General features: G+C 42.0%; 1 protein-coding gene across 1 annotated transcript; it reads left to right on the top strand.

Annotated features, from left to right (window-relative positions):
* Window positions 1–336: 336 nt before the first annotated feature.
* Window positions 337–21,097, top strand: PLAC8L1 (PLAC8 like 1). Its single transcript, XM_028849817.2, has 4 exons — window positions 337–604; window positions 6,869–7,005; window positions 19,822–19,958; window positions 20,841–21,097. The coding sequence occupies exons 1-4, from the start codon at window positions 486–488 to the stop codon at window positions 20,979–20,981; spliced, it is 534 nt and encodes a 177-aa protein (XP_028705650.2). The 5' UTR covers window positions 337–485; the 3' UTR covers window positions 20,982–21,097.
* Window positions 21,098–22,851: the final 1,754 nt, after the last annotated feature.

The raw sequence follows: 22,851 nt of genomic DNA, 5'->3' as shown, positions 1-22,851 counted from the left end.
TTTTTTGCTCCACTTTTGGGTTGGCTGTGGGACTTGCATTATTTTGCTAAATTGGACCAGCAGTTCTGGGGATGAAGAGAGGTCCCTGCTGCTTCTCAGTCAGATGGCATGGCAGAAATCTGCAGCCTTTGGAATCTTCCAAGGAACAGTCAAGTGGCACTTAGCTAGATAAATGTTTACTAGAGGCATCTCTTAAAACAAAGAGTTTTCCACCAAAGATAAGTCTTTTTCTTTTTCTACTTACTCTATAATCCAGCAGTATCTCCCTATAGATGAGTAAGATGAATGTGTCCACAGTTAGGTGTATACCTGTCTTTTAAGAAAAAAGATGTCTGTCAGTTACACTGCTATGACCTCAGGTTCCAGAATATTAAGGGAACATTCTTTCAAGAGATGTTTCACTTTGGACTAATCCTAAGTTTAGAAACCAGCTTATTGCCGAAGGGAAAAAGGATAGCCCAAGTGACAAGACAACACTTCTCACTATGAATTGGTTTGGAAGTAACTTCAAGTCTCCTGAGGATCTTTCCTTACTCAATATACACTCACCTCTGTTGTCATGTATGTCATCTGAAGATGAACAATATTTTATTTCCAGCTTGAGGTAGGGAATAGGATGAATTTTTCCCCTAGCTTTTGCTCTTTAGTTGGTCTATCAAATCAACCTCTGCTTACAAGGAGCCAGGGAAAAGAAAACTGGGCTTGGGAAGAAAGTGGTTGATATCTTTTCTCCATGTAAACTTGAAAAAGGGCACCTGATTTGTTCCTTCTGGCCTTTCTTGGCTGGTGACAAGAAAAGGGCTGGCTTGGGTGAAATGGTATTTATTTATTCTTAACTTAAAATGTGGAACCCTGACCAAGCAGAACTTTATTTTTAGAGACTGCCAATCATTTCTACCCGTTTGAAATAAAAACTCAAGGGTTTTGGCTTCAGCTGAATTGGAAATATTCAAGGAGGCCTAGGTGCAAGGCAAAATGATTTCTCAGTACTTCCAGGTGTGATTACGGAAGAGTGACATGAAACATCAAGGTTGAAGGACCAGGCATGTGGGAGAGGTGGTAGGGCTTGTGCTAGAAGAGGAAGAGGAATTGAGTGAAGTCAAAAAGGGGGAAAAGTATGTATCTCATCTATCAAACTTTAGCAGGAGTTAGCCTTCTACCTCCTGAGTTAAAGCCTCCCTCAGCTTCTGAGGGTTAGGGTCACCAACCGTCTTGGTTTGCCTGGAACTGTACTGGTTTTAGCACTAAAAGTTCCCTATCCTGGGAAAACCCTTGGTCCTGGGCCAACTGGAATGATTGGTTACCCTGACTGAATTTTTTTTTTTTTTTTAAGAGATGGGGTCTGAGGCCAGGCGCAGTGGCTCATAACCTGTAATCTTAGCACTTTGGGAGGCCGAGGTGGGCAGATCACCTGAGATCAGGAGTTTGAGACCAGCCTGGCCAACATGGTGAAACCCCGTCTTTACTAAAAATACAAAATTAGCTGGTGTGGTGGTGCATGCCTGTAATCCCAGCTACTAGGGAGGCTGAGGCAGGGGAATCGATTGAACCCCCGAGGTGGAGATTGCCGTGAGCCGAGATTGCACCATGGCACTCCAGCCTCGGCGAAAGAGTGAAACACTGTCTCAGAAAAAGAAAAAAGAGATGGATCTTGCTCGTGGGTTTAAGCAATCCTCTCACCTCAGTCTCCCTTGTAGCTGGGATTTTAGGTGTGCACCACCATGCCTGGCCATCACTCTGAATCTTAAGGCATTTGGGTAGCACATATGACAACTGAAAACCTGGTCCAGCTTTCCTTTCTCCTTCCTTTGTTTCTGAGAAAAGTATACAGAGTGCCCTAGAGCATACACAAGATCCTGAAGTTAGAATAATAACAGTGGCCATCAACTTCATGCCTACTACGTGTCAGGTACATGATCTTGTCTAATACTCTGGCAACTGAGGAGCTAGGATATTTTAAATCAAATTTTATGGAGGAGGAGACCAGAGCTGAGGGTTGTGACAGTTGTGTTTTCTAAGATCAAACAACTAGAATGTAACTATTTGAACTTTTTTGTGTCTGAAATTAAAATCTTTGCTCTTTCTACTAGATGAAGAACTTGTGAAATTTGATAGGTAAATGAGCATCTTCTCTGGTTTAGCAGAGCTTTGTGGCCAGAAGCTTCATCCACTGTTTGCATACTCATTCCTGTTCTTCATGGTAGCATAAGATTCCCTGAGTGTAGAATATAGAAAATCTGTCTAGGAAGCTACAAAAACTACTTGAGTCTGATACCTGTAGCAGCCCCTGAATAATCTTTCAGTTCTTAATGAACTACTGAGTTCCTGGTACATGGAAGATACTCAGTGAAAGGTAGCTATGGTTGTTATTTTAATTACAACACGTGAGCAATCATTTTGAACTGAAATGTCTTAGCCAATGTATGTCAATTCAAACATTTTAATATAAAAATAACCGAAGACTTGGTATTAAGGAAATAATATATTTATCCTTGAGTTCAAAATTAGACAAACAGCCTAGACAATAAAGCAAGACCCTCATCTCTACAAAACATTAAAAAAATTAGCTGGGGATGGTGGCATGTGCCTGTGGTCCCAGCTAGTTGAGAGGCTGAGGCAGGAAGATCTCTTGAGCCCAGGAGTTCGAGGTTGCAGAGAGCCATAATCATGCCACTGAACTCCAGCCTGGGTGACAGAGCAAGACCCTGTTTCAGAAAGAACACACACACACACACACACACACACACACACACAAAAGGTAAACACAGAAAAAAAACCATTTTTTTTTTCCACTAAGGAAAAGCTATCCTCTTAGTTATTTGATTTGGAATGGATAGAACACAGTCTTCCTTGCTATAATAAATGGTGTCACACATATAATACTGAGTTAGAAGCAAAAATTCTATTCTAAGGCTGCAAGCTATAAATGGTTCATTCCTAATCCATGCATTTAGCCCTAAGAAATCCCTCTATTAAAAGATGATTGAAGCTCTTAGCCCAATGATGGAAGCACCAACTTGTGGCCATCACATTGAAAGGTAAATGCCTTTGTGTGGAGGCATGCAGAAAGCTAAATTTTAGGCTACGCTCTGCTTGTATTTCATCAATTCATGCCCAAGACCTGTGGCTTTACTAGAGAATGAAACACAGTAAAGTTCACATAAATTTGTAGCTAGCCTTGAGGAGGACTCAAATACAACAGAAGAGACAAGCGAATCTATTTGGTCCAATTCAACAAATACTTACCATGTACCCATGAGGTTTCAGGGTAGTGTGCGGGATACTGGGTATACAGGGAGGAACAGCATATGCCCCCAACCTCAGGGAGCCATATGGAGGGAGAAGAAATAAGACATATAAAAGTAGTTTCTTCAGGGCCAATTCAAATCAGCATAGATGTCTTAGTCTATTTCGGTTGAGGTAGCAAAATACCATAGGCTGTGTGGCTTAAACAAAAGAAATAATTTTCTCACAGTTCTGGAGAATGGAAGTCTGAGATTAGAGTGCCAGCACAACTGAACTCTGGTGAGGACTTTCTTCCTGGTTTGCAGTGTGCTGATGTGGCCTTTCCTCTGTACATGCATTTAAAGAGACAGCAATCTCTCTTAAGGCCACTTTTTTTTTTTTCTTTTTTTTTTTTGAGACCGGGTCTTGCTCTGTTGCTTAGACTGGAATGCAGTGGTGCAATCTCGGCTCATTGCACCCTCTTCCTCTCAGGGTCAAGAAATCCTCCTACCTCAGCCTCCCAAGTAGCTGGGACCACAGGTGCATGCCACCATGCCTGGCTAACTTTTTGTATTTTTAGTAGAGATAGGGTTTCACCATGTTGCTCAGGCTGGTCTCGAGCTCCTGAGCTCAAGCAGTCCACCTGCCTTAGCCTCCCAAAGTGCTGGGATTATAGGCGTGAGCCACTGTGCCTGGCCTAAGGCCACCAAGCTTACTGAATCAGGATCTCACCCCTACAGCTTCCCTTAACTTTCATTACTTCCTAAGTGCCGTGTTTCCAAATACATTCACATTGGGGGCTAGAACTTCAACATACATGCATTTTGGGGAATGCAATGCAGTCTGCAGAAATGGGCCCTAACTTACATCATAACAAACATATTAAAATGTACTCATACATTTGTTATATCCACATATATATATTTTTTTCTGTACAATACTTGAAAGAATTTTTATAATTTTGTTTTTGAGATTGTTTGACTATGAATAACTCATTTATTTATGACTAGTTGCTGCTTCTTTGCAACCATTCATATTTGGGAATTTTTGCGAAATGAGAAGTTATAAATTGTTTTCAAAATGTTAAATATTTGTATATTCGAAATTTGGCAATTAATAAAATTGACATAATGCTAGGTTTTTGTGTTTAATTGAGCATTAATTTATTTGCAGTTTTTATATTTTGAAGCTATTTTTTTTTTCCACAGTAGTTTCTTGAAAAGCTCGTCAGACCATGAGAACTGTCTACAATGCCTAATGGATAAAAGGGCTGGGGGTATTTCATAGTTCCACTTCACACTTCTAGACAGGTCACTTCCAACCTAACCTCTCTTCCATGCTCTGGTACATCATTTCCAGGCCTTTGTTAAGTATTGTCTTGATTCTCACTGACATTTAGACTGAATATGTTCCAAACATCCCTACGTCGTATTCTCTTATTCTTTTTTTTTTTTTTTACTTTTTGCCATCTCTCTTGCATTGACATCACCACCTAGCTAGTGGGAGACCACTGCAGTCACCATTACTAGTGTCCAAATCTACTGGTATCAGGTTTCAGAATGGCATGAATGCTTAAAAATTACCTGAAAGCCTTGTTTTATATTGATTTCTGTACCTAATTCTTGGAAATCTGTGCAGTTGGTCTGAGGGAAGGCTTGGGAATTTCTTTTTTTTAACAAGCTAATGTGCTGTCATCTTTGGGAAGGTGTGGACATGATCAGTATTGATGGGATGAAAAAGAGATGTGGATCTTAATAAGATCCACAGTGTAACTTATACTATAATACCATGAAATTCCATTGGCTGTATTGCCAGAAATCTGAGGTAATGGGCTCCACAGCTGTTTCCAAGATGCCTCCAGGATGTTGTCTTAAGGGTAGTTAGGAACTGCCCATTCAGTTCAGTTCCTTCTCAGTATCCCTTCAGGAAAGGTTAAAAATCCTTGAGATGCAGCTCACTCAGAGTTACTTTGTCACACATCCCCTGGGCACAGTAAATGATGTCCTTCAATAGACACAATAATCTCATGAGGTAGTTTTTTCATCAGAATCAATGGAAAGCAGAGAGGTAAAGTTGCTTAACCAAGGTCAAGCCTCCAGGAATGCTGGGATTTGAACTGAGGCCTCGATTCCACATTTGTGAATTTAACTATTTGAAACACTGAGGAAGTAGACTGGACATTGAGCTTGAATTCTGCTTTGGCCTCCAGGCCATGTGTCCCAGGTGCTGAACTTTGGTGACTATTACTGCAACAACTGTTTTTTTTTTTTTTGAGACGGAGTCTTGCTCTGTCGCCCAGGCTGGGGTGCAGTGGCGTGATCTCAGCTCACTGCAACCTCCGCTTCCTGGGTTCACGAAATTCTCCTGCCTCAGCCTCCTGAGTAGCTGGGATTTCAAGTGCACACCACCATGCCCGGCTAATTTTTGTATTTTTAGTAGAGATGGGGTTTCACCATGTTGGCCAGGTGGTCTTGAACTTCTGACCTTGTGATCCGCCCGCCTCTGGCTACCAAAGTGCTGGAATTACAGGCATAAGCCATCGCACCCTACTGCAACAACTGTTATAGGAAGAAATGCTGCTATCTCTTATTTTGTCTCAACTATGAGGCAGTCTCTTTCTTTAATTCTTCTTAGCACATCAGAAATCAGGTGCAAACTCTTAATGAGGTTTGCCGAAAGAGAAGCACAAAGCAGAATAATTACCACACTGCACAGGCTCAGACATTCTAGGGCCCTTCTACCCCACTCTTGACCCACCCCTTCTATGAGGCCAGGTGCAATTTACCCTTCACTATGGAAATCACTCCAGACATGCCCTTGGTTGAAGTTCAGGCAAAACTGATTTTCAGCCCCAGAAAGAGAAGTTTTTCCTTACCTCACTTTTGAAGCCCAGCCACCAGGTTTTCATTTTCTAATTCAGAATGATTGACAATAGGAATATTCATTCCTTTCTGGGAAAATCAACCCAAAGTATACTTTGTGGTACCACTAGGTCAATCATACAGTAATTTGTTATCAAGACATATTCTGAAGTCTGGGTTATTCACTTAAATGATACCCATGTCAACTTCAACAGCCTAGTCCAGGTTTCAGTCTGCCCATTCAGTGCAGTTCCTTCTCAGTATCCCTTCAGGAAAGGTTAAAAATCCTTGAGATGCAGCTCACTCAGTGTTACTTTGTCACACATCCCCTGGGCACAGTAAATGAATCAGATGTCCTTCAATAGACACAATAATCTCATGAGGTAGTTTTTTCATCAGAATCAATGGAAAGCAGAGAGGTAAAGTTGCTTAACCAAGGTCAAGCCTCCAGGAATGCTGGGATTTGAACGGAGGCCTCGATTCCACATTTGTGAATTTAACTATTTGAAACACTGAGGAAGTAGACTGGACATTGAGCTTGAATTTGCATGTCAGGATTTAGAACAATAATTCTATTAATAGAGATGAGGCAAAAAGCCAGAAGAGAAGGTATGATGGAGGAGGAGAAGGGAGGGAGATGGCAGGGTCTATCTGGGCTATGAATTATGAGCCTCTTGGCATCATTGGGTCCCTATCTCTTCTTTATGGTTCTGACTTGGCTTAATGGTTATTGTTCTGAAACACCTTTGTTTCCAAGTTAATCATCATCCTTGACTCTCCAGGGCCCATGTACCAGCCAGTGCTGTGGTGAAGCAGCCTGTTCGGGGAGCCAGTGGCAGGACGACAATCACAGCAATTGTCCAGACTGGCGGGGGCTGGAGCACCGGTCTCTTCAGTGTCTGCAGAGATAGGAGAATTTGTACGTTTTTCCTCCTCATTTAAGTTCCTCCTTACTATTTTCTTTTCCAAGACATCAGTGAGTGGAAAAGCTACAGCAGGCACAAGGAAAGAAATTAAATGGTTTCAGAATAACTGGACTAATCGTTCAGTGACTCAAATGTACTCCTTGTCTGGAAAAATCTTGCTTTTCAGAAATATGGATGCTTTTATAGAATAAGTGGTGCCTTCAAAGATTTCTAAATGACAGACTCCACTGTTGGCAAAGTGCATAAAATGAGCTTTCTTATCCAGTGCTGGTGGGAGTGTAAATTGCTACAACTCTTCTGGGGGATGGTTTAGCAATCCATATAGAAAGAACTTCAGCTGTTGCACAGCTTTTGACCCAGTAATTACATTTTTAGGAGTCTAAGGAAATAAATCATGTGCAAAGATTTAGCAGGAACATTAAATTTTGCAGCATTAGTTATTACAGCAGAAACCTGGAACAACTTAAATGTCCGACAAGAGGAATCCACACAATGAATTATTATACAGCCACGAAAAGTCATATTGTAGAATAATATTTAATGAGATGAAAAGATGATTTGGATACATTTTTAAGTTAAAGAAACACATTGCAAACCTGTGCACAGTAGATGCCGTTTTTTTTGGAGAGAGGAAAACATTTTTTAAATGTCTGGAAGAATACAAATACAAATATTTATAGCAGATGTCTCCAGATGGTAGGTTAATGGATAATGTTTATTTCCTTTTTGCTTTTCTTTTTTCAGTTGTCTTGGAAGAATACGTAGTACTCATATCAACAAGAACAATCACAAAAAGAAACTCCCTTCCTTGACTGAAATCCTTTCAGACACTGGTTAGACACTTTTCAGCTCTAAAGAGGGGCAAATAACACTGTCTTTTGGCTACATGAGTCCCCCCTGGGCTTAGAGTTCAAAGCTCATCAATTCTATTTTTACCTTAGGACATTCTGACCCATCTTTGGTACCACATGTCAGGATCCCCTTCCAGGACCTGATGGTCTTGCCCTAGGGAGCAATTGGATCACAGCTTCTCTCTGGGAGGAGGGAGGGTGTGTGTGATGGCTGAGGGTCAGTCTCTTAAGTTCAAAATCCAACAGACCCTGGGTAAAATATTTTTGAAGGATATAGCAGCCTTCTGGGAAGATCTGAATTTGTACTAAAGCCTCACAGGACATACCAACCAGAGAACTCTGAGTAAGTACTCATTCAGCTGAATCTTCCCTGTGACCCACAGCTTGGCAAGTCTCTTCCTGTCACTGCTACCCATAGGATTTCTGACCAGACAATTATGGAAGCTGTTCTCTGGTTCTCTCAGAATTCTTCCTGATTCTCTGCTCTTTTCATGACTTTGGTAGTCACCCAGTACTAAGGTACAGAGAGCATAGAGTAGCCATGCACAAATGTGTGGATCTGGTCCCAGAGTAATAAGTGGACCATTTTCTTTCATAGATTATGGTTGGCGGTTGGGGGAACTTCAGTGCACTTGTAACTAGGGCAAAGCCTGGACTGTGGTGTAGTGGTTAGGAGAACAGCTTCGTATCATATATACACCTTGAATCCTAACTCTGGCTCTTACTGGCCATGTAACTTTGAACAAGTCCTTTGGGTCTTCATTTTTCCACCTCTAAAATGAAGATAATAAAGGTGCCTACCTCAAGGGTTACTGTAAAGATGAAAACAGATCATGTATAGAACCCACTCTTAACACTGGTTTGAGGCGTAACTGGATCAGTTAGGGATTTAGGGTTGCAAGCTGTACTAGGTTGAGTAGTGTCACCTTGAAATCCATGTTCACTTGGAACCTCTGAATGTGACTTTATTTGGAAATAGAGTGTTTACAATGCAGTTGAATTAAAGTCAATCCTTATTTATAAGAAGAGAGAGATTTGGACACAGACACACAAAGGAGAAGGCCATGTGAAGACAGAGGCAGAGACTGGAGTGACACATCTGCAAGCCAAAGAGCTCCAGCAATTGCCAGCAACCCCCAGAAGCCAGGAAAGAGACAGGGAACAGATTTTCCCTCGGACACCCCAAAAGGAGCGAACTCTGCCAACACTTTGGTTCCACACCTCTAACCTCCAGAATTCTCCCATGAGAGAATAATTCCTGTTGTTTTAAGCCAACCAGTTTGTGGTATTTTGCTACGGCAGCCCTAGGAAACGAACATATAAGCCAACATCGAATTTCATTAGAAGGCCATAGGATAGCTCATAGAATCAATGAGCCAGCTAAAAGCCAAGCCCAGAAAGGGACAAGACGCATTGTTATCAGGTGCTAGCTGACAGTCCGATCAGCTTTAAATGTTTTTATCTTTGTGTCATCCCCATCTGAGAATTGATGTTTCAGTGGAAGCAGCTCAATTTGCTCAGCTTGGATCATGTGCCTACTTCTTGACCAGGCCAGGGTTCTCTGAATGATAGTCCTACCAAATGGTTCACAATAAGGAAGGGATAATTTCCTAAATTTACTATTGGGGTGCAGCTACCAGGAAAATTCAAAAAAATATCATTACAATGCCCTTAGTAAATCTTAGCTATTAATATTACTGTTATTTAAAAAAATTGTCCTTCAGCATGTTGAGAGCAAAGAGTGGATGAGTCAGAAGGTTTCTATAAGATGCTGCAGAATGATTTCTACATAATTCTAAGAGCACCTAGAAAAGCTGGTCAAGGAGTTCTCACTTCTCAGCCATACTGTTTGCCTCAAGCATTGCTTCACTGTTCACCTCTGCTCTCAACCCGCATCAACGCTCAGGAACACCAACCACACTTCCTGAGGATTCCCTGGTTGTCCACTTGAGAGCCCATTCTAGTGAGAAGGGGAGAAGAAAGGATATGTGGAGAAATACAATATTCTTTACAATTGGCACGAAGGAAAGGCCATGGATAGGGTTCAAGGTGATTTCCAATGTTGTGTCGTAATTTTTGTTCCCTAGTTGTGCTTCCATGTTGTGACTGCTCGTAGTGTTTTAAAGTTAATTGTCTTAGAAGAAAACCTAAAGGTAATATATTACTGTGTACACTCATTATCTGCACTGTAATTCTGAGGATGCTGCTGGAGTGTGAGTGCTACAAGTCTTTGATTTCTTCCCCTCCTTATTCAGAAAGACTTTTAACTGGGGATTGTTTTGTCCACAAAGTTTTATTTCGAGTAAATCACTGTGTACATCGTTTTGACAGACTTGGGAACAAAGGGAGATCTTCTCATGACTGTTCCATGCCAGATTCCCATCCTGGGACATTTTTCCTTCAATTGCTGAGAATTATTGCTACAATTTGTCATCCATTAAGCAAAGGGTACATTATGAACAGCAGTGATTTCCATTTCTTTTTGACATTTTGCTTCTGCATTTTATTGTAATTACGTATTTTAAGTGCCTCCTTCTTCCCACCTCTGTGTTTTCATCTGAATTCACACTGCACTGGGATTAGCAAATGGGTGTCTCTGTGTCCTTTGAAGATAGGGTAGCTGAGAGCTCAGATGTGAAGATTAAACTGAAGTGAAATAAGTGGCTGCTAAGTGGCATTGTGAGTAAAAGACTGGGCAGTCCAGCTTTGGGAATGTTTGTGATGTGGCCTCAGAGAAGGTTTATGCGGAAGGTGTAATCAACTCCTAATTCAGCTCATGTTTCAACCATGTTTACTGAGTTTCTTCCCATGTATAGGCACAAGGTGGGTGATACAGACATATTAGTGAATAGGTCAGAGACAGTGTCTTAGAGGAGATGGATAATAAACAAATCTATAGGCCGGGCACGGTGGCTTCCCACCTATAATCCCAGCACTTTGGGAGGCCAACGCGGGCAGATTACCTGAGGTCAGGAGTTTGAAACCAACCATAGCCAACATGGTGAAACCCCATCTCTACTAAAAATACAAAATTAGCTGGGCGTGGTGGTACATGCCTGTAATCCTAGCTACATGGGAGGCTGAGGCAGGAGAATCTCTTGAACCCGGGAGGCAGAGGTTGCAGTGAGCTAAGATTGTGTGACTGCACTCCAGCCTGGGCGACAGAGCGAAACTGTCTCAAAACAAAACAAACAAAACAACAACAGCAAAAATCTGTAAACAAAACAATTGCAGTTGTGAGAAATGCCATGAAGAAATTTAACAGAGTGTTATGAAAGGCAATGACAGGAGAATGGGGTAAAGGACAGCCTCTCTGAGGAGCTGACTTAAGCTGTTACCTGAAAGATAGGAAAGAATCAGCCACTCAAACAGCTTCCCTGTAGCGAGCATTGTAAGCACCAGGCAGTAAAGAGACTGATGTGTAGTAGGAATTATCAGATACCCAAGGTGGGAAGAAGAAAGCAAACCAGAATTTTCCCTGGTTTTCTGGAAAAGGAAGGAGTCATGAGAAGACGTTGGACTGGGATTTGTGTCCTCACACTGCATCTCACGTAACCTGTAGACTCCCTGAAAGCAGGGACCACAGTTTTCTTGTTCAATGCTCTGACGCCCAGCAGAGCACTTAGACCACAGGAGACACTTAAACATATTTGCTGAGTAACACGTAAATGAATTTTAACTTGTATTCTCACTTGCTTCTTTGTCGTATTTAATTGAAAAACTCATAGAGCCTCAGAGTTAGAAGGGATCTTGCGAGTCAGCTTGTCTGGTCCCCCATCTGTTTGCCTAAATCCCCTCTGCAACATGCCAAGACCTGACAGCCTTGACTTTCTGAGCACTTCCAGGCAGGAGGGCTCATTTTCTTTGGACCCAGTTCACCACTTTAAAAAATTATTTTGAATAGACTGCCATGCACATAATGCAGAATGCAAAAGTACCTACCTTTTTCGTATATGAAAAGCAAGTAGTACTCCATCCTTGCGCTCTATCCACCTGGTTTTTCTCTCCAGAGTCAAATACCTTTACTTGAGTCCAGATATAGTCTATATACTTATACAGATATAAAAATCTAAAAAGTTAAAATAGATGTTTAATTATAAAAATATAATCATTATAAAAAAGAAAAATGCAAAAAACTATAAAGGAAATAAACAGCATCCTGTAATCCCAGCTCTTGGAGATAAATATTGTTAATATTTTGGTATCTGTCCTTCTAGATGTTTTGCTTGTGTGTGTGTGTATATAATTTATACAAGTGGTAGCACTGTAAACACATACTGTCTAGCACCTTTGGCTTATTTTAATTTAATAATATATCTCACATCACATTCTTCTGAAAGAAGTATAAAGAAAAAAAACATATCTAGGTGATCAGACCATATCAACATATCCGGAGCTAATTTCTTAAAATTCAGCAAAGATTCGGCTAGGCGCTGTGACTCGGCCAAGTGCTGTAATCCCAGCACTTTGGGAGGCCGAGGCAGGCAGATCACAAGGTCAGGAGTTTGAGACCAACCTGGCCAATATGGTGAAACCCTGTCTCTACTAAAAATACAAAAATTAGCCGGGATTTGTGGCGGGCTTCTGTAATCCCAGCTACCTGGGAGGCTGAGGCAGGAGAATTGCTTGAACCCAGGAGGTGGAGGTTGCAGTGAGCTGAGATTGTGCCACTGCACTCCAGCCTGGGTGACAGAGCGAGATTCTGTCTGGAAAAAAAAAAAAAAAAAACCTGCAGAGATTCCATTGTATGAATGTACCATAGCTTATTTATCTGAAAATCTCCATTGATGGACCTTTATGTGGTTTCCAGACTTTGCCATTCAAACCAATGCTATATGACTATCACTGCACGGATGTCATTTTGCATGTGTGTGAGTATGTCTGTTGGATAACCACTAAAGAGTAAACCTGCTGGTCAAATAGTATGTGCTTTTTTTTTTTTTTTTTTTTTTTTTTTTGAGATGGAGTCTCGCTCTGTCGCCCAGGCTGGAGTGCAGTGGCCGGATCTCAGCTCACTGCAAGCTCCGCCTCCCGGGTTTACGCCATTCTCCTGCCTCAGCCTCCCGAGTAGCTGGGACTATAGGCGCCTGCCACCACGCCCGGCTAGTTTTTTGTATTTTTTAGTAGAGACGGGGTTTCACCGTGTTAGCCAGGATGGTCTCGATCTCCTGACCTCGTGATCCGCCCGTCTTGGCCTCCCAAAGTGCTGGTATTACAGGCTTGAGCCACCGCGCCTGGCCTAGTATGTGCTATTTTAAATGTTGATAGATGTTGCCAAATGACTTTCCATTTGGAAGTTGTACTAATTTACACTCCCACCAGCAATGTATGAATATGACCCATTTCTTTTCTGAGCATCTCATTGTTAGAAAGTTCTGCCTCTTTTGCAATAATTGATCTGAAATGTGCCTCGCTGAAATTTCCACCCACCTTTCCCACTTCTACTCTCTGGGGCTCCACACTCTGGTTTTGTGTAGGTTTCTTTTCTTTCTCTTCACTTTCCTATGAATTAGAAGGATGAATAATGAGCAATATTCCACACATGTGGGTGGAGCCCATCTCAGAGAACAGGCCTGGATCATTTATACTGCGGGTGCTTACATAACCACCAGGCCTTTAGGTGTAAGAGGAAGAAGCTAAATTTACCCCTTTTGAACCTGAGCTCCTTAAAAAAAAAAAGACAAAAACAATTTTTTTCTTTTTTACTAGTAACAAATGAATACATTTACCTTGCAAAAAACGAAACATTACAGAAAAGGGAAGCATGTCCCTTCTTTTAATTTTATTTATTTATTTATAGAGGTAGGGTGTTGCTTGTTGCCCAGGCTGGAGTACAGTGGCATAATTACAGCTCATTATAACCTCGGACTCCTAGGTTCAAGTGATCCTCTTGCCTCAACCTCTAGAGTGACTAGGACTACAGGTGTGTGCCACTATGCCTGGCTAATTTTTAATTTTTAATTTTTTTTTTTTTTTGTAGAGATGGAGTCTTGTTATGTTTCCCAGGCTGGTCTCAAACTGCTGGCCTCAAGTGATCCTCCTGCCTTGGCCTCCCAAAGTGTTGAAATCTTAGAGAGTTTCCTTCCTGATCTTTTTCTCTATATTTCTCTATATTTATAATGTAAATGGTATTATGTATTCTGCTGTGCATATCATTATGCAGTTTGATTTTTTTAAACTCAAAATTTGTCTTAGAGATTTAACTCTGTTGGTTCTTTTTTTTTTTTTCCAGTTGCCCAGGCTGGAGTGCAGTGGCACAATCCCGGCTCACTGCAAACGCTGCCTCCCGGGTTCACGCCATTCTCCTGCCTCAGCCTCCCAAGTAGCTGGGACTACAGGCGCCCACCACCACGCCCGGCTATTTTTTTGCATTTTCAGTAGAGATGGGGTTTCACCGTGTTAGCCAGGATGGTCTCAATCTCCTGACCTCGTGATCCGCCCACCTTGGCCTCCCAAAGTGCTGGGATTACAGGCGTGAGCCACCGTGCCCGGCACTCTGTTGGTTCTTAATTGATCTTTTGTATTCCACAGTATGTATTGTTGTACCGTTATAGTTTATTTGTACTTCAGTCTATTAATATACATTCATGTTGTTTTAAATTTAAAGTTACAAGTAATGCTGCAGTGACTTTTCTTGTACCTGTTGTACCTGCCTCTTTGTGAGCATGTATAAGCATTGGTCCAGGGTGGGCACTGATAAGTGGAATCACTGGGTCCTAGAGGATGTAACATTTTCATAGATTCAGCAAAAATGCCTTCCAAAGTGACTGTGCTAATTTCTACTTCCATCTGTGTGTGGAGTACCTATTTCTTCATGACTCCCCACAATATATCATATTAACAATTTTTTTCTTTTTTGAGACAGAGTTTCGTTCTTGTCGCTCAGGCTGGAGTGCAGTGGTGCGATCTCGGCTCACTGCAACCTCCGCCCCTGGGTTCAAGCAATTCTCCTGCATCAGCCTCCTGAGTAGCTGGGATTACAGGCACCTGCCACCACGCCCGGCTAATTTTTTGTATTTTTAGTAGAGACAGGGTTTTGCCATGTTGGGCAGGCTGGTCTTGAACTCCTGACCTCAGGTGATCTGCCCTCCTTGGCCACCCAAAGTGCTGGGATTACAGGCGTGAGTTACTGCCCCTGGCCTGACAAATTTTTTAAAATTGGCATTATCATGGATAATAAGTGGTTTCTGGATGTCTTAGTATTCATTTTCAATGACATTGAGCAACCTTTTGCCTTCATTATTGGCCATTTGTATTTGCTTTTCAGTGAGTTACCTGCCCATGTCCTATGCCCATTTTCTTCTTTTGTTTAATCTTCTATATGGTGATGTGCAGAAGTAGGTTTTTTTTTTTTTTCTTTTTTGCCCAGACTGGAGTGCAGTGGCCCGATCTCGGCTCATGGCAACCTCCACCTCTCAAGCTCAAGGGAGTCTTCTGCCTCAGCCTCCCGAGTAGCTGGGATTACAGGCGCACGCCACTACTGCCTGGCTAATTTTTGTATTTTTCGTAGGGATGGGGTTTCACCATGTTGGCCAGGCTGGTCTCGAACTCCTGACCTCAAATGATCCACCCACCTCGGCCTCTCAAAGTGTTAGAATTACAGGCATGAACCACTGCGTCTGGCCAAGAGTTCTTTATATATTCTAGATACTTATCCTTGGCCTGTGATATGTGTTGCAAAGTCTTTTCCTAGAGAGTCTTTAGAACAAAGGATCCCGTCATCCTGATTTTGTGCATCCCTTCTTGGGGTGTGACCTGACAGTGTGTCCATATCCCACTGCATTCCTCACAGTACAGAGTAGCAACACTTGATGAAAGGATCTTTCTTAAAGAAGTTGAGGCCAGGCGCTGTGGCTCAGCCTGTAATCCTGGCACTTCAGGAGGCTGAAGTGGGCGGATCACCTGAGGTCGGGAGTTTGAGACCAGGCTGGCCAACGTGGCGAAACCCTGTCTCTACTAAACATAAAAAATTAGCCGGGCATGGTGGCGGGCACCTGTATTCCCAGCTACTTGGGAGACTGTGGCAGGAGAATTGCTTGAACCCAGGAGGTGGAAGTTGCAGTGAGCCGAGATTGTGCCATTGAACTCCAGCCTGGACGACAGAGGAAGACTTCATCTCAAAAAAAAAGAAGTTGCCTGACTTAAGACTACCCTACAGGAATAAATGTAAAGTAGTGATAGGATACTGTCTAGCACACCAATCCACAACCACTGTGGCATAATAGATACATACATAAAACATGAGAACATAAGGCAATATGTATAGTAGTTCAGACTTTGGAACCAGACTACCTGAGTTAAATCTCACCTCTGCCTTTCAAATTGTTTGAATTTGGACAAATTACTTAAATCTTCTGGGCCTCAGTATCCTCATCTGTAAAATGGGGATAAGAAGAGTACCTGTAGGATTGTTGCAAAGATTAAATGAGTTAATATGTGCAGAGTGATTTTAACAGGGCTTGGTACATAGTGAACTCTGTATAAATATTAGCTATTATATAATAAAAATTTGTCCTTCATAGTGTTTTTTTAAAATCACATCTGATTTCTGCTTCAAAGTACAGTAATTGAATTTGAGGTATGTTTCTTTCAGCATCTAGTACTACCCCCTAATGAACACTTAGATAACATGATTATATGACAAAAAAGATTAAAACTAAAAACAAAAGCATGTTTTTTTAAAAAAAGCATATGAGTCATAAAAATATGGTGCAAGAGTTCAAATGCACTTAAACAATTTCTGTACAAAATAGTTACTGAGAATGGTGGGCACTTCTCTTTGCCAGTTAAAGTGGTGCAGCTGAGGCAATCGTGTAAACACTATTTATTAGTCACTTAGTTTGCCAGCTTTACAATTAAGCATGTTTTGATTAATTTTTTTTATTTACAGGGATTTACACTATTTTGTAATCCACACATAAAGTGAGAGTCAATCGATTTTTATGTGCCATTGATTTCAAAATCCCCTAATTCAAGGTTGCATACAGTGTGAGTACTCTGTACTCTCAGTAAATTTACTGGACCATTTGCTGTCCTCTAAGCTGTTCATACAAGTATCCAGGCTGGGTGGGACCTGCTGATCTACCTGAGATTACTTTTTAAATGTAGGGTGAAGTATCCCAGTCTTATTTGAGACTGAATTCAGAGTTTGCTTTGGGCCAAGAGATGTCTACAGTGGATGATTTAGTGACTCTCTTGAGACGCCCAAATAGATGAAATAGACGTTCTGATCTTTAAAGGCAGGCTGCTTTCTTCCCTGCCCCCATCCCTCATGCCCTTTGTATGCTTGTGCTACTTCATCCACTATTCAAAGTTGAAGTTCAGAGTCCTGGAGGCTTGGAGAGTCTACGATACAGAATTCCTAGCTTTTTGCCTCTTTGTCACTGAATTTGGGAGTGGGACTTTGAAGTGCTCACTGTGGGAGAACAAGGGGTAGCCAGAGGCAGGCCATTGTCAGGAAGCTCTTCAGTGTGCTGGTGTCATGGTATGTGAGCCTTTGCGTCTGGTGCAGTAAAAGACAATGGTGACTACTTCACACTCACTAAAGTAGCTAAAATAAAAATGACTGACAATAGCAAATGTTGGTGAGGATGTGGAGCAATTAGAACTCTTGGCCAGGAGTGGTGGTTCATGCTTGTAATCCCAGTACTTTGGGAAGCCAAAATGGGAGGATTGCTTGAGCCCAGGAGTTCAGGCAACATACGGAGCCACCATCTCTACAAAAAATAAGAAAAAAGGTTAGCCAGGTGATATGGTTTGGATCTGTGTCCCCACCAAATCTCATAGGATTGTCATCCCCCATGTTGGAGATGGGGCCTGAGATTACTACATGGTACCAAGGGGGGATGGTGCCAAACCATTAGAAGCTGCCCCTGTGATCCAATCACAGTTGGATCCGTCCCCCATTGGTACCGTATAGTGAGTATGTTCTTATGAGATCTGGTTGTTTAAAAGTGTGTAGCACCTCTGCCTTTGCTCTCTTCCTCTTTCCCTGGCCACGTAAGACATGCCTGCTTCTCCTTAGCCTTCTGCCATGTTTGTAAGTTTCCTGAGGCCTCCCCAGAAGCAGAAGCTGCTATGCTTCCTGTACAGCTTGAGAAACCGTAAGGCAATGAAACCTCCTTTCTTTGTAAAGTACCCATTCTCAGGTATTTCTTTATAGCAATGCGAGAACAGACTAATACACTGGATGTGGTGGTGCATGCCTGTAGTCCCAATTACTCAGGAGGCTGGGATGAGACGATGAGAGGATCGCTTGAGCCTGGGAGGCTGAGGCTGCAGTGAGCCATGATCGTGCCACCGCACCCCAGCCTGGGTGACAGAGTGACACCCTGCCTCAAAATAAATAAATAAATAAATAAATAAATAAATAAATAAATAAAATAGAACTCTCATGCATTGCTGATGGGAGTCTAAAATGGTGCAAATATTTTGGAGAACTGTCTGTCATTTCTTGTAAAGTTAAACATATATCTACCCCATAACCTAGCAATTTCCCTTCCAGGAATCCACCCAAATGAAATAAAAACATACGCCTGTGTAAACACTTACAGATGAGTCTTCATAGCAGTCTTATTAATAATAGCAAAAAATGAAATAATCAAATGTTTATCAATGGGAGAATGGAGAAACAATTTGTGGAATATTGATACAATGGAATATGACTCAACTCTAAAAAAAGAGACATTCACACAACAGCATAGATGCATCAAAAACATGATGTTGAACGAAAGAAGTCAGATACAAAAGCAAACATGATTTCATTTATGTGAAGTCCAAGAAGAGGCAAAACTCATCCATAAGAATAGATATTGGAACAATGGTTGCCTCTAGTGGGCAACGGGAGGGTTGGGATTGATTGGAAAGGGACACAGGAGCTCTGGGGTGAGAGCAATGTTCCACACGTTTGGTTACTTGGGTATATGTGATTGTTGACGCTCATCCAACTGAACACGTATGGCCTGTGCATTTTCTTTTATAAAAATTACGCCTCCATAAAATATTTATTTAAAAAATTTTTAGAGATTATGGTTAGCTTGGAATTTTTGAGGTTTCACAGTCCTAATTATTTGCATTCATCAGAGTTGTCATCTTTTACAATGCTAGATGACATAACATCTTAACTGTATATCAGGGGTTTTTAACCTGTGGTCTGTTAATAATTTTCAATGAATCCATGAACTCCGTGAAATTGAATGCACAATTTTGCATGTCTATGTGCGTGTAGTTTTCTTTTCCCTTGTGGACTGAGTTTATAGCTATCATTGTACTCTCAAAATGGTCTGTGACCCAAAACATATTTAGAATAGAACCCCTGCGTTGGAAGGTTCATGCAGAATGTGTAGAAAACAATATCAGTAAAGATGAGTGAACTAATAAATGACAAATTGTTTCCGGTCGATGTTCAAGGAAACAAGCCCCTAATAGTTTGCAGATTGAAACTGGCAGATGTCAGTGACTCCAAGACACTAACATAAATTTGAATAACTTGGTCTGAGAAATAGAATAAAGCCCTGATAAGAATAGGAGGCAGAGTCAGTGTACTATAAAAGACCTTTCAATTACACTTATAGAAATAGATGTCTGTTATTCAAGAGTATACCATGTTTATTTTAAATATTGAAATTAGGTAGATGAACATAATGGAAGCAATAGTTATGATTCAACTGTAAAAAAATTATTTGATGCTTTTTCTCTTAACAGGAACAAAACAATTACCATAGTCAATGCTAACAGAATTGTATCAGGTTTAACAAAAGAAGGCAATTTTGATGTGGCTCAGTTATGGCAGTTTTCATACAATGAGTTTTGGGAATTGGTTATTTATTCTCAGTGTCTGATAGTAGGGAGACAGTGCAGCATTAAACTGGTGGCATAAAGTTTTAAATATTCTTTGAGATGTGAAGTTGCTCCAAGAAACCTGAGAACCTTGGCTTTTTTGGATGTGGTTATTGACAGGTTTCTGTGGTCTATTCTGTCCTATGTGTCTTGAGTGTGACATCGCCAGGCATTATGGAGAGTGTCTTTGTTGGCCGTTGTTACCTGGGTCCACCTTTGCACTGAGAATTGGCACCAGAGAGAGACATAAAATACAGGTAAGTGTGTCTGAAGGTATAAGTGAACCTGAATCTGTATGAAAACCTAGATGCCTTCCAAACCTGTGATTGTTCAAATAAAAAAAAGGGTGGGTGAGGATGTCGAAACATACCATGCCTTAGTGGGAAACTTTGAGAAAGGAAATACATTTAAAAATTTTATTCTTTACCAGGAAGTATAAGTTAATTAAAATACCATATTATTTTAGTAGAGATGGAGTTTTGCCACGTTGGCCATGCTGTTCTCAAAGTCTCAAGTGATCCGCCCCCTTTGGCCTCCCAAAGTGCTGGGATTACAGGTGTGAACCACCATGCCTGGCCCAGACTGATACATTTTTAAGTGGAAAAAAAAAAGTAAAGCACAGAAGTATGGAACTATTTAAAAAGACTTTATATGTGTATGTTTCTGTAGACATAGAATTTATCTGGAAGTGGTTACAAGACACTGGTAACAACGATTACTTCCAGGCAGGCAACTGGATGGCTGGGGACAGCTGGAGAGAGGGACTTATTTTTTACTTCCTGTCCCTTCTTACACTGAAATTTTAGGCCAGTGCACTTATTACCTCCTCCAAAGAAAGAAATAATTATACATATTAGGTCCTAAGAGAAAGAACCAAGAAGTTGATAGAGAAATCAGTGGTTTCAATTATAAAGGCCCATATCAGAGGTCCTAAGGGCAGGGCTCTGAATCGCAGGTATTGATTAGCAATTCAGCTGCTTGGCACTTATACAACTTAGTGTCCCTGGGCATTGGCTTAAGGATGTTGGTGAACCTTTGAAGTCGTGGTTGAAGGGCCAGGAGGTAATACTGTACAGGTCCCTGGGGAAGAAAAATGAGCCTGTGTGACTACAACAGAACAGACTCTGGTCTTGCCCTAGGGCATGCTGTGTGAAGACTGGCTGGCGGTGCACTGCTGTTGGCCTTTTTCCATCTGCCAGGTGGCCCGCGAACTCAAGATGAGGACCTCCCAAGTCTATGAAATCTGTGCAGTCCCAATGACTAAGGACACCCTGGTTTGACAGAGCGAGATAATTCTTCTTCCTTACTCCCCAACACCCTCCTTTCAAACCTCTGAGTAGAACAACTGCTTTTTCCTAAGCTTTTACTGAAATGGTATAAAAATAAATGATTTTCCCCCTATTGTCTCTACTGTTCTTCTTTCTCTACACATGTCCCTGTTGATGACTTTATCATTTGTCTGAATTTGCTATTTCAATACAGCCATATAAAGCAGATCTAGAGGTGAGTTTTCTTGTTTGTTTGTTTGTTTATTTTCTGAGACAGAGTCTTGGCTCTGTCACCCAGGCTGGAGTGCAGTGGCACCATCTCGCCTTCAAGCGATTCTCCTGTCTCAGCTTCCTGAGTAGCTGGGATTACAGGCATGCACCAACACACCTGGCTAATTTTTGCATTTTAAGTAGAGACGGGGTTTCAACATGTTGGCCAGGCTGGACTTGAACTCCTGACTTCAGGTGATCCACCCTCCTCGGTCTCTCAAAGTGCTGGGATTACAGACGTGAGCCATTGCGCCCAGCCTAGGGGTGAGTTTTGTGCCTCCCCTTTCCTGCTGGAGTTTTGGAAGCTTGCATTTTCCCCTCCAGATTTCTACTGCCATCCTTTCTTTTTTTTTTTTTTTTTGAGATGGAGTCTCACTCTGTCGCCCAGGCTGGAGTGCAGTGACCGGATCTCAGCTCACTGCAAGCTCCGCCTCCCAGGTTTATGCCATTCTCCTGCCTCAGCCTCCCGAGTAGCTGGGACTACAGGCGCCCGCTACCTCACCCGGCTAGTTTTTTGTGTTTTTTAGTAGAGACAGGGTTTCACCATGTTAGCCAGGATGGTCTCGATCTCCTGACCTCGTGATCCGCCCGTCTCAGCCTCCCAAAATCCTGGGATTACAGGCTTGAGCCACCGCACCCGGCCAACTGCCATCCTTTCATGAGAGATGTCTGAGAAGCTGGAAGAGTTGTTATGTGGCTTTCTTATGTCAAGCCACCTTCCTCAGAGTATCAGGGATGGGGCAGGAGGTGGTTAACTTTAGTTAGCATCTGGACTGGCTGGAAATGTCACTGAAACACATCAGCCATTGTCTTTCCCTTGTCCCAACTCTTCAGGTCTGATTGTTTCAAGGAGAGAGTCTCAGGTTGGTGCCCATCTTGAACACCTCTGTAACACTTAACAAATCTTCTTCAGGCCCCAGGTTCAAAACCTCAGGTAGCAACAGCTGTGGGTGGAATTGTGTTCCCCACCTCCCGTTCCTCCACCAAAAGATATGTTGAAGTCTTAACCCCTGGTAACTGTGAATACGATTTTATCTGGAAATAGGGTATTTGCCATTGTAACTAGTTTAAAATGAGATCATTAGGGTGGGTCCTAATCCAGTATGACTGGTGTCCTTACAAGAAGAGGGGAAAAGACACAAAGATAGAGACACAGAGGGAAGACACGTATGTGAAGACAAAGGCAGAGATGGGAGTGTTGCTGCCACAAGCCCAGGAATGCCTGGGGCTACCAGAGGTTGGAAGAGGCAAGGGAAAATCCTCCCTCAGAGATTTTGGAGGGAGCATGGCCCTGCCAACATCTTGATACTGGATTTCTAGCCTCCAGACCGAGACAGAATAAGTTTTTGTTGTTTTAAGCTACCCAGTTGGTGATCACTTATTTTAGCAGCCCTAGGAAGCGACCGTCTACCATGTTTGGTAGATGTTTTTGTTAGGGCAGCAGCACCAAACAGTGCCGAAGAACCTGGGTTCTGCAGCCTGAAACGCCTCCTCTATTTACTAATTATACAACCATAGGCAAACTTGCTAACCTCTCTCTGTTTCAGTTTCCTTATCCGGGAAGTGGGATGGTGATAGTACTGACCTCGTAGGGCATGAAGATTGTAAAGCA

This window comes from Macaca mulatta, chromosome 6 (genome assembly GCF_049350105.2).
Source record: "Macaca mulatta isolate MMU2019108-1 chromosome 6, T2T-MMU8v2.0, whole genome shotgun sequence".
In the NCBI taxonomy this organism is placed as follows: domain Eukaryota; kingdom Metazoa; phylum Chordata; class Mammalia; order Primates; family Cercopithecidae; genus Macaca; species Macaca mulatta.
Note: the sequence above shows the minus strand (reverse complement) of the source record. Positions and strands in the feature narration are given on the sequence as shown.